We start from the raw sequence: 13,102 nt of genomic DNA, 5'->3' as shown, positions 1-13,102 counted from the left end.
GAGTGGGAGCAAGCCAGTCTCCATGTCTTGCATAACGTTTCCGAGGTCACGCCTTTTGTGGATATTCATTTGAAAGAATTGAGGGCAAATGATACAAAAATAGCTAAAAATGAAAAATGGTTACAAGATGAGCACAATCGTTTGTTTCAGAAGTGGCTTGGAAAACGATTATTTCAAGAATCAGGACATTCAGAAACGTTGAGCAAAATATCTGGCGGTCCTTCGTCAATGGTTACAAGGTACACTGCTTGGTCTGTTAATGGTTTTACTTTTCACACCAAAGAAAGAGACAATAAGCATCCCGTTCAAAATAGTGGTGTTACATTACTTGATGAAGCATTACACGTTTCTTCGGCAAAGGATAAAAATCCAAAAAAAGCTTTCATGAACTATTATGGGTACATTGAAGACATTTGGGAACTTGATTATTGTGGGCTACGAATCGCTTTGTTTAAGTGCAAATGGGAAGACAACAATCATGTTAAAGTTGATAAAGACGGAGTTACGATTGTCGACTTTCGATGTACAAGTTACGAGAATGATTCATTTATTTTGGCCTCACAAGCAACTCAAGTGTTTTACGTACCAGAACCCGTCAATCCAGATTTGTCATTAGTGGTTCACATGAAAGCGAGAAATATTGAAGAAGATGAAGACGACAACATGTCTAGTATCCCCCCATTCACATCCGGTTTGCCACTTGTTGATGAAGAGATCGAAGATTTTGATGATGATGATGTTTCTCATTTACATCGTTCGGATATCAATCATATTTTAGTGTGAAAACAAAAAAAAAATATGTATTTTAAGTTATAGATGAATGATCGTGTAGTTTATTTTATGATATATACTTTATAATATTATTGTTAATATCTTGTTGATAAATACTAATATGGCCGCTGCCAAGACTATAAAACACGCCGCGGCCATGTATAAAACACGCCGCGGCCATGTTCTCTCGCCGCAGTCAACAGTATACGTGGCCGCGGCGAAATAAGTTCCAGATTCTATGTTTTTTTAGGAACCCATTTCGCCGCGGCCATGTATAAAACACGCTGTGGCCATGATCTCTCGCCGCAGCGAACATGATACGTGGCCGCGGCGAAATAAGTTCCAGATTCTATGTTTTTTTAGGAACCCATTTCGCCGTGGCCATGTTCTCTCGCCACAGCCAATACAACATGTGGCCGCGGCGAATTTCTTCTTCGTCGGGGAGAATCTTGTTATTAGTTTTTAATCTTTAGTAATATCAAACACAATCAATACATAAATTTTAAATACTAAAATCATCCATTCAATACCATAACAATACCATAACAAGTCTCAAACAGAAATTCATACAATACCATAACGAGTCTCAAACACAAATTAAAAACTGAAACAAGTATCAAACACACATAAAGACATAAATATTTAAGTCTCACACACATAAAAAAAAGTTGAAAACAATAATTAAACTTAGAAGGTTTCTAAAAACACATAAAAAAAAAGGTTTACTCGTTGTCGTCGTTGTCATTCCTAGGTGGTTGTGGTGGTGGTGGTGGTGGCCCCGGGTACTGAGGAGGTGCCATATGCGGTGGCCATTGCGGTGCTTGCGCCTGATAGTATGTGTATTGAGGATATGGAGGAAACCGGTATGGAATCTCTTGATTGATGTCCCATCGACCTATCAGCTCGTTCAATCCTTCGAAAGCCGCGGCGCCATATTGTCCTAGTTGGTACATGTAATCTTGGGTGTGTTGATACCCGCCAACGAGATAGTGGTTACACCGAGCAATGTACTCTTGGGTGGCGGGATCATACCCCGGAGGTGGCTATAAACACAACAGTGGCTCGTTGAGTGACGGTTCATCCTGCTCTTCTTCATCCTCTTCCTCCTCTTCCGGCTCTTTGACAATGTATCTCTCGATCGCCTTGTCATTAATAGGTGCCCCACACTTCTTGGTTGTGTCGTGTTTTGCGCCTCCAACACCGGCATTCAGACACAAGCCGTAGATGATTGACGGATACGGCAACCCATTTTTGATATTCTTGTAGTCGATTCTCTTCATCCAATTGTAGATGAATCGACCGACGTTGATGGTGTTACCACGAATGATACAAAACAAAAGATGGACATGTTCCTCGTCAAGATGGGTGAAGTGCTTTATCGGAAAGAGACGGGAGCAAATGAAATAAATCCACGTTTTTGCGAGCCTGTAAATTAAACACCGCTATATTTAAAACATGCAATTAATAGAAAAAATCAACACCGTTCTATTTAAAACATACAATAGATAAAATAATACACACACAAAAAGAAGAAAAGTCTAACCTCGTCAATGATTTACGGAAAAGCTTTCTAACTCCTTTGTCCATGACCCAATTCTCTCCTGGAGTAGTCAACAAACTCAACATTTCATCGAGATTAGGATTTCTCAACCATTGTCGGTAACCCTCATTCTCGAATTCGATGTCCGGGGTTCCTAGCAATGCATTGATGGCTCCAACACTACAATCGACGTCTACACCACGAACCGTCACCACATCATCCTCGTGATCTGGTAAGTTCGCGTAGAATTCGTACATGAGAGTGACGTTTGCTTTGTGCTCGGGTGTGGCACAAAATTTTCTCCAAGAGAAACCTTCGATGGTGTTGTTGATTTGAGCCCCTATAGTCGTGCTTGAGCTCACCTTCAACCCTCGTTCAAAGATCGGAGTTCGTTGAACGAGGATGTCGTAGCGATCTTCTGCGGCCTTGCTAGTGAATACCCAACTATTATAATCTACTACGGGTTCGGGTTCGGCTTGATGAGGCCTCTTATTTTTTTTTTTTGGGCCTAGAAGAGCTAGGGGCGGCTTCTTTGTGACCGGCGGGGGTCTTTGAACGGCCCATTTTCACCTAATTGAATACAAATCATTTCAAACTCAAATTCAACAACATTTTCAAACAATAAATCATCTTCAACACAAAATTAAACTCAATTCAACACTAAATACATATAAAAACACATTATAATCAAATAAATAAAACATAAAACTCATCACAAACACAAATTCAAACTCAAATCCGAACTCAATTTAACTACCATATCAAAATAAAACTCATTTTCAATCTAAAATAACATTATACCCAAAATCATAAATTAGAACAAAAAATCCAAAATAAAAAACCCTAATTTCAGCCAAATCTACACCCCCAATATCATAAATTACAACCAAAATCATAAATTAGTTTATAAATCACACAAAATATTCATGAAAATTAAGATTTTGATATGAAATTGAGATAAAAACATACCTTGATAAAAGAATTCGATGGGAGAGAGAGCAAGGGAGGCGACACCGAGAGAAAGAAAGAAGAGACACTGCGAGACTTTGCTTCGGCGAGGAGGGCGGCGAGATTTGGCGGCGGCGAAATGGCGGCGAAGTTTCAAGGTGGGTTTGGGAGGAGAAATTGCACAGAATCGGCCGAAATGAAGGTCTGAGGCGAGAGAAAGTGTAAAAAATGAAAAAATAAATCGAAATGAGGCTTTTATAGTGAAGCCCTAAAATTTTTTACGACATTTCGCCGCGGCGAGTTTAAGCCTTGGCCGCGGCGAAATGTCATAAAAAATTTCAACAACGGGTTATTGTCCCGTTGTGGAATCAACTCGCCGCGGCGAAGCATAAATTTCGCCGCGGCGAGATCTCTGACTTTATACCTTTCCCACAACGGTACACTGTACCGTTGTGGAAGAGTTTGGCCGCGGCGAGTTCTTGCCTTGGCCGCGGCGAGATCTAACAACGGGTCACCGTACCGTTGTAGAATGTCCGGGATTCCACAACGGTACCACAGTACCGTTGTGGAATCATAAAGATTCCACAACGGTACTGTGGTACTGTTGTGGAATCCCGGACATTCCACAACGGTACGTTGACCCGTTGTTGAATCCCGGACATTCCACAACGGTACAACTGTACCGTTGTGGAAGCATATAGATTCCACAACGGTACTGTGTTCCGTTGTGGAATTTCCGTTGTGTAAAACAACATTTGTAGTAGTGATATGACTAAATGGTTTTATTGATCATGTAAATCGAAGTCAACAAGAAGTGTATGTATAAATTTCTCTCTAATAAAAAAGCCTCCTTAAAAATTGGATTATTATCTAGTACTTTTTATGGTGCATGGTTGAATTACCGTGATCTCCTTACGACTTGGGTTCACCCAAATCCAAAGAATAAGCAATGGATGAAGGTCTCAAGCGAAGACCGATTCTTTTAGGGTGGACACATGCTAACCTCGTCCCTAGCCGATCTGGAGAGCTGGACTCATCAAAGAGAGCATTTAAGCCACTAAGCATATTTTAAGTTGGCCCAAAAAAATTTCAAGAAAGTCAAGGCTGTGGTGGCCGTCGTTGTCACCCAAACTCCCAAACTAAAGGAGAGCCTCACTTTGGCCATGGAGGTTGTTGACTCCACCTCATATTTGGATCTGATACCGGGGTCAGCATCAAATAAGATAAAGTTTCATTTTGCCCATAAACACGCTTTTAACGAGGATCGGTACTTCTCAATATTTTTGCTTCACTAGATCCGCTACGCGACCACACCCTTGGGAAATGTGAGGTTGTTGTGCGGGGCCAACTCATACCGTAAAATGTCACACTCGATCATTCAAGTTCGTATACTTCACCAAGTCAATTAAATCGTAGGGGTTCGAACATAGGTATATGGTATTTCATATATTTATTGTGGATAGCTCATTGCCGAGATAAATTGGGGCGTTTATACTTATGAGTGTAGAGTTTGGGAGGCCGAAAAGAAATGTCGCGATATAGAGAAGTCTTAATCCTGTAGAAGCACTCTCGGACTAGATCCAAAGCTTAGGGATGAAACTAATGAAATGTAAGCAAGTTATGATCGAGAATGATGCCGACCACTAGCAAGCAAGGGTTGACCAGTCCGAGCTTCAAAATTGAAGGGTTGATATGTTGATAGCCCAAGTTGACATCAAGGAAGAGCTACTCAAATAATTTGATGTCGTCTAGGAACTATTACAAGCTCAAGGCCGAGGATGACGACCTCAAGAAGGCGAATATTGATCTTTCAGCTTCTTTGGACCGCGAACTAGGTGGACCTTGACAAGGCCCTTGTGCAGGTTGTCTAGCTTCAATGGAGTTCAAAGGCAAGCAGGGAGAAGGCTACTCTAGCGAGCGAGGAAGGTGTTGACACTCAAGCATATTCTTCGCATGTTGACAATAATTAAACATACGTCAAAAATGCGGTATATATAGGTGCGGTGTACCATAACTTGTGAAATTATTGTAACAAAAGTATTCAAGTAATTTATAAATACTACATATTTTCTAATTAAAGAAAGGATCTTTACATTCACTAGAGTCTCTTTGACACTGTTACAAGGTTTCTTACCCTATTAGCATCTTAAATCATTGCCATCCGAACAATCGTCTAAGCCTTCGTGCGTGTGTCTCTATAGAACGCAACTATTTGGACACGCTTGAAATTTCATCGCATCATACATATTTAACGGCTATTTATTATATTTGGAAATGCCGCTTTAAGAGTCTCCAACAATTGTGTGAAGCTAAAATTTATCCAACCCCACGACGCCTTAGATGGAACAACGTCACTATAAATGAAAATTTTGTAAAGCTTGTACACCCATCAATAATGGTATATCGATATCATTCAACATCGACTCAAACAAATTTGGTCGTTCAGAAAAATCTTCTTCCAAATCATCCATCATCTCACGTGTATCATCATTATCGTCTTCTTCAAAGTTATCGTATAAATGTGTTCTACGAAAAACCTCGCCATGGTGGAACCATATGAGATATTTGCTCATGATCCCGCTTGCAAAAAAATGTCTTCTAAACTTCTCATCATTCATATTCTCTCTAGCAAACTCACAAAACTCATACACACCACGTCGATATACACCGCTTAATGAATTTTCCAACATTCATTTCCTTGTCTCAATTCTAACAAAAACCCTATATTTTGAAAAGAAAAAAAAACTCCAATCATTACAACAATAATAAAGTATATGAAATAATAAACAGTTACAAGAGATGATTAAGTTGATAAAAAAAAGAGGCAAAATGGACCTTGGAGTGATTTGTTTTATGATTTTGAATGATAGAATACAAATTTCGAGTGAAGAAAACGTATTCAATCATCAAAAACCCAATCAAACAATTTTTGTTGTGACATAATGTATTCTCATCATGATGAAACCCGATTTCGTAATGATGGGATAGTCCTCGTCGCAACTAAATTAAACCCAAACAATACACACTCTTTGAGTTTGAAGTTACCATTTTGGCTATGACAGAAAATATTCAAGTCATGACAAAAAAATGATCCCATCACGATGGAAAATATTTCATCAAAGTGAAATTCAATCCAAAAAATGCATGCTCTTGGGAGTTTGAATCATAGCTTTTGCTGTGACGAAACAGATTTTGGACATGACAAAAATAATCACGTAGCAACGAAAGTAGGAAATTCCATAACGGAACTTGAAAGTCAACGTCCAGGTTGAGCAAAGGTCCTAAAAGGTTATCGCACACATTTTATGAAAAGCTCCTGAAGGGTTATCACACACCTTTTTTTTCTCTATGTGGATAACATTCAAGTGGTGTTGCAAACAGAACAGAAACAAATACAGCAACCTATAGAAAAATGCTCTTCTTGCTCCAACTCAGTTCGCTCGGTTCATGTGTTTTTGTGTCTTTCCACCAAAGTCAACGTGTTTTCTCAGTAATGCTTGAGGAACAAGTTGCAACTTTTCAAGTATGTCTATCGCTGACAACTTCTTTGGAGGAATTTTTTTCTCGTTTTGTTCTTTGTAGTGTATGATCATGATCTTTCTCATCAGGTGTTCAACTAGCAAACAATTGAACATACTACCCCTAGCCCATTTCGTATCACAACTAATTCAACTCTCCAATTAGCGGTTGTAGAAAAACATACATGTCTTTTTGTGGTGCGCTACTACTACGTATGAGTAGCGACAACATCGGATAGCATGGTTTCATGCACAACCAAGCAGGGAGGTTATAGGCAGTTAACACCACGGACCACATGTTGTAGGATAAGCGAACATTCCTCAGCTCTGCCACAAAGTCAGGGTAGTTATTATCTAGCTCTTTCCACGCCGACGCATCTACAAGATGACGTAGTACTCCTACCTCTTTGACACATTATCTCTCATGCCACTGCATTTAACCATCCGTGTGTCGATAAGCGTACAATCGTCTCAATCGATTACTCAACGGAAAATACTTTAATATTTTTCAAGGAATCACTACTACAAAACTAGGATTCTACAACGCTTAAAAACAGTTGTAGAATGATTCTATAACGCTTATCAAGCGTTGTAGAATCCTACGTTGTAGAAGCTTCTACAACGCTTAAAAATCCGTTGTAGAATCCAACAGCTTTCTACAACGCTTAATGATCCGTTGTAGAAACTAAGCTTCTACAACGGATATTTAAGCGTTGTAGAAGCTTCTACAACGGTTTGAATCCATTATGTAATTTTTAAATATTTTCAAACACGTCGCCGCGGCGACGTATAATTCTCGCCGCGGCGAGATATTCTACAACGAATAGTCAACCCGTTCTAGAATCATGTCGCCGCGGTGGACATTATACTTCGCCGCGGCGAGTTGTTTTCCGCGGCGAAGTACGTTCCGCGCCGCGGCGACACCATTCTACAACGGATTGTCTACCCGTTGTAGAATCATGTCGCCGCAGCGGACATCATACTTAGCCGCGGCGAGATTCTCGCCGCGGCGACGTAGGTTCTGCGCCGCGGCGAGGGGATTCTACAACGGATACACATCCGTTGTAGAAGCTTTCTGATTATTTTTTTAAAAACCCGCCGCGGCGACGTTTTAGCTTAGCCGCGGCGTGGTGTATATCGCCGCGGCGAAACCAAAACATAGCTGCGGCGAGGTTTTGATGTATGAATAATGTGCTCTCGGTATCTTTTTTGCCGCGGCGACTCTTATTTTTCGCCGCGGAAAACGTTATACGCCGCGGCGAAATGTTTAAGTCGCCGCGGCGAAGGCTTCATTTTGAACCTGGAAATCATTTTTTACACGTACTAAAACCCGTTGTAAAAAATATGGCACCTGAAAATAACCTTCAATCCAAAAAATAATATATACATCTTCAAAACATTCAAAAGAAATATTTACATCTAAAACCAGTCCAAAATTGAATATAAAAACTAACTAATCATCACAATTAATAAATGTTTGTACATAAGTTACCCATTCTTCCCTAACTCTCTCTAAATCCTCTTTTGTATAGTTTTTCTTACTTTCTAATTTTCCTACACCTCCTACGACTATATCGCGCATATAAGAAATAACAAAATACCCGCATTCCGTGTTTCCGGTTTGTCTCGGAGCGTTCCAAGCCTTGATGTACGTTGACTGTCCGTTATTATGGGCGTTTTGGTGTTCGAGCTTGAAATCCACAAAAATCCTATATCACGGAAATCATAAGAGAAAAAACCTCTACAATGATTTATAATAAAAATAGTTTAAAAAATCAAAATATTACCTTTTTATCAATCGAGTTAAATTGATTGGAATTTTATTTCTTAACGGGTCGAAGAACATAGAACTATCTCTCCAAGGGTCGAGGACAACGAGCATCCAATGCGCACCTTTATTGTACGGCATCAAAGCTAGTTCACCAAATTTGCATTTTCGTACCATGTTTCCAACGTCCTTGACTCGTTTTGACAAATAAGCGTCCTCGTCGTTGTTTTCGATGTACGAACTTAAGCCCGGATTTATAAAACAATAGTCTCGACTCTTCTTCGCCTTTTCTAGCCTCGAGCGTAGATAGCTATGACAAACAAGTATTTGATTGATCAAAACACTAAATATTGAATATTTATATTAAAAACGCATATAAAGAAAACACTTACTCCATATAGACCGTTATGCTCCCCGCGCCAATTTCCAAGTATTGCAAAAAGTCGGAAACATCTTCAAATGACACCGGAATCGGGATAGCCGCGAGACTTGGACTAACATTGACCATAATCACATCCCCTTCCGGTAACATTATTTTGTTGGCATGTTGATCGAGCAATCGAAACTTTGGATTAATCACCTTGTAGGGAATCTTCTTAGCATCATCGATGCTAGGTTCACTCTCAAAACCGAGCTTTGAGAGTTGTTTGACAACCGGACCGCGACTCTCTATTCCCGTGTCCATTTCGATCAATCTCTTCGGCCACGAGACAAATCCTCCTATTGCATCTTCAATGGTTTGAGCTTCTTCGGTGGGAATTGGCAATTTTGCTTTTTTAATCAAAACCCCCAAAACGGTCACACGTACATTTCCTTCCTCCAAAGGTAAAGAGTGAACGACGCTCCCATTTACGTATGCTCGCCCATTTACAACATGAATCATGCCTCCTTTCACAACATCATCTATGAAAAGAAGACACTCGACGCTTTCATCCGAAGTCGGTGTCACCGGGGTGGTTGGATTCAATGAGCAACTAGCATGAACACTATTGGGTTTTTCCACAACAATAGGATCGATCTTCGGACGATCATCAACAATGATAGGATCGATCTTCGGACGATCATCAACATCGTCGTGTTCTAAGCGAATCAAGAATATTATCAAAAACTTAATACCAAAACATTTATCTTTATTAATAAATAGATAAAAAAAAAAAATTAAACATACCTAAAGAGACCGCTTCATTGACGTGTTCTTCAACATTTGCCATCTCTTTATCATCAACAACCTTCGCGTTGAGATTCTCTTCCACACGCTCGACACTAGGCGACTCGACATTAGCATCTCCGACATTAATGCTACCATTTCCACCGAAGGCCTTCATCACCAAAGACTTTAACTCGCTCATTTCCCGACGCATCTTCATTACTTCTTCATTGGGCGTTGGAGGAACAAAGTACTTAAAACGCGACGTGTGTTTGGATTGACCGCAAACTCGCGACGTTCCCAAAGCTTCTTGCAAAACACTCTTTCCCGATTCCGGCAACCATGTCCCTTGCGATGCTTGTTGTGATAACGTTTTCTACACATAAAATTATTTGAAAATAAAATTACAAGGTTAATTGTTATAACAAAGGTAAAGAACTTACGATTTTTTCTCCCATCAATTTGTCTTTCTCATCCTTGTAGTTATCTACGTCTTTCATTCGCGAGTCAATCCAAAGTTCCTCTTTCGTAGGTCATTCCCCCGTTTTGTCATGCTAGTAAGAAGTAATTATATAATAAATTAAAAAATAATTGCAACATTTGGAATAACTAAAAGAAAAAAATGAATCTAACCTTTTCTTGATCAAGCTTTCGATATCCATTTCGGCCCGTTCGAGATTTGTACACACTTTTTCCGATATTTTATTTCCCATGTTCCGATGTTTGTTTGAACATTTCGGTTCATCTATACTCAACAAATGCTATCCAATCTTCTTCGGTGATACTTGTATAGAATGTCAAAATACAAGCCGGTCTCTTTAAGGCGATTGGTTCGTTGATTATGTCTTTGAGTAGATCGTTGTATATCTCATGACGAAATAACCTTGCCGCTTCTCCGACTCTCATAAGGCAATCGTGTTTTTGTTCGATAGGAATCGTAAATCCTTCTTGCATTTTGTTCCAAATCCGTTCTTTAATTTGGGCGTTGTCTTTACATCTCCAATCACGCATCGAAAGTGGAACGTGTTCTCTTGCTAACACGCAAAAGTAACTCGACAACTCATCACCCTCTTTACCCATTGGTTTCCCTTTATCATCAAATTGTACCGGGATTTTTTTACCAAGTGTTTTAGCCTTATTAACCCGACCCATAAGAGTGTTTCTTCGTTTTCCTTGTTCATCGGAGTTAAGCGCTAGTTGTCTTCTAATTTTTCTTTTACCACTACCGCTAGAAGTAGTAGTAGTGGACGACATGGAATCTAATATACAAAATTCAAAACATAATCTCAATTTCTAACTCAAATCCAATCCGATTCCAACTCAAATACAACTTCAAATCAATATCAAACTCAAATACAACGAATTCAAATCCAATATACTAAAATCCAATACAAATTCTTCCTAACTTCAAATAAATACCAAATTCTAACTAAATAATAACATAAATCAAATTAAATTCAAAACAAGGTGGGAAATAACATACCCGGTGGAGGCGAGGACGTGGCGAGCAAGAGGCGAGGTGGAGCGGGGCGGGGGTGAGGTGGAGGCGGGGCAGGGGCGAGGTGAAGGCGGGGCTGGGCGATGTAGAGGCGGGGCAGGGGTGAGGTGGAGGCGAGGCGGGGTCAAGGCGGAGGCTATGAGGAGTGAGGGTGAGGACCGGAGAGAGATGGGCGGGGAAAAGAGAGCGTGAGGGCCGGAGAGAGAGGGGCGGCGAGAAGGGAGGGTGAGGGCCGGAGAGAGAGGGACGGCAAGAAGAGAGAGAGAGAGAGGGGCGAAGAGAGAAGGGCAGCGAGAAAGAGAAGGTGAGAGAGAGGGGCGGGGAGAGAAGAAGAAGAATGAATGAATGAAAAAGATGGGAAAAAAAACGCTTAAGTCTGAAAAATAGGCGGGAGGTTTAAAAAAAATGAAAATTTTTTGTTTTAAAAGGCTTCTACAACGCTTATTATAAGCGTTGTAGAACCCTCGCCGCGGCGACGTGTACTTTTCGCCGCGGCGAGTTGTTTCTACAACGCTTATAATAACCGTTGTAGAAGTCCGCCGCGGCGACGTGTATACCACGCCGCGGCGAGACAAACCCAGAAAAGTTAAGCCGCGGCGAGTACAGAATCCTAAAACCTAAACGTCCTCGCCGCGGCGACGTGTAATTCCCGCCGCGGCGAGTTATTTCTACAACGCTTCTAATAACCGTTGTAGAAGTCTCGCCGCGGCGACGTGTATACCACGCCGCGGCGAGTCAAACCCAGAAAAGATACGCCGCGGCGAGAAATATTCCTAGCCGTGGCGAGAACAGAATTTCAAATATGCATCCTCCCGGTAAGTTTGGCGCCGCGGCGAAATGTATTTCCCGCCGCGGCGAATATAATATAATGGAAATCCTTCTGATGGTATGTTGAGACATCCTGCTGATGCTTCACAATGGAAATCCTTCGATTTAGAGTATAAGGATTTCAGTGTTAATACTCGAAATTTGCGCCTTGGTCTAGCGTCTGATGGTATGAACCCGTTCAGCATGATGAGCAGTAAATATAGTGTTTGGCCGGTTATACTCGTGAACTACAATCTCCCTCCAAAGCTATGTATGAAGAGAAAGTTCTTGATGTTAACGCTTCTGATTTCAGGAACGAATGAACCAGGAAATGATATCGATGTTAATTTGGCACCGTTGGTCGATGATTTGAAGATGTTATGGGAGAAAGGGATAGAAGTCAAAGACGCTTACCGTGGAGATTCGTTCAACTTAAGGGCAATGTTAATGTGGACTATTAACGACTTTCCTGCCTATGGAAACTTGTCAGGATACTCTGTGAAATGCTCGATTGGTTGTCTGATTTGCATGAAAGACACATCTTCCATCAAGTTGAAGCATGGTAAGAAGACCGTTTTTCTTGGTCATAGAAGATTTTTACCAAGAGATCACTCATATAGAAGGTTGAAACAGGCATTTGATGGAAATACAGAAGAACGACCGCCTCCTAGAATTTTGTCTGGTGAAGATGTCTATGAGATGGTTAAAAACGTCAATGAAGTGCTTGGGAAAAGAAAGCGGAGTGCTAGTACTAAAGAATCCTTCAAAGAGAATCCTTGGAAGAAGAAATCGATTTTCTACGACCTTCCTTATTGGAAGTCACACAACGTTCGGCATTGTCTGAATGTTATGCACATCGAGAAAAATGTGTGTGAATCGTTTATCGGTACGCTTCTTGATGATCCAAATAAATCAAAAGACGGATTAAAATCTCGAATGGATCTCAATGAGATGAATATAAGAAGCATTTTGCATCCCCAAGAGGGGGGTGGAAAAAAAACAAAATTGCCACCGGCAAAGTACACTCTAGATCGAAAGGAGAAGAAGAAGTTGTGTACCTGGTTTGCTTCTATTAAAGTCCCCGATGGTCATTCATCAAACTTTA

At 40.6% G+C, this 13,102-nt stretch overlaps 1 protein-coding gene across 1 annotated transcript in view; it reads right to left on the bottom strand.

Moving 5' to 3' along the window:
- LOC149390519 (uncharacterized) overlaps positions 1-9,912 on the bottom strand; it is a 41,061-nt gene extending 31,149 nt beyond the window's left edge. Inside the window, exons 1-2 of the mRNA XM_089619791.1 lie at positions 9,714-9,912; positions 9,333-9,625 (exon numbers count right to left, since the gene is read on the bottom strand). Of these exons, the coding sequence (XP_089475917.1) occupies positions 9,333-9,625; positions 9,714-9,912 (492 nt within the window). The remainder of the gene's footprint in view (positions 1-9,332; positions 9,626-9,713) is intronic.
- Positions 9,913-13,102: the final 3,190 nt, after the last annotated feature.

This window comes from Urtica dioica, chromosome 7 (assembly GCF_054948205.1).
Source record: "Urtica dioica subsp. dioica isolate 48M chromosome 7, U.dioica_male_clone48M_v1_H2, whole genome shotgun sequence".
NCBI classification, from domain to species: domain Eukaryota; kingdom Viridiplantae; phylum Streptophyta; class Magnoliopsida; order Rosales; family Urticaceae; genus Urtica; species Urtica dioica.
The sequence above is the reverse complement of the archived record's forward strand: the minus strand, read 5'-3'. Positions and strand labels throughout refer to the sequence as shown.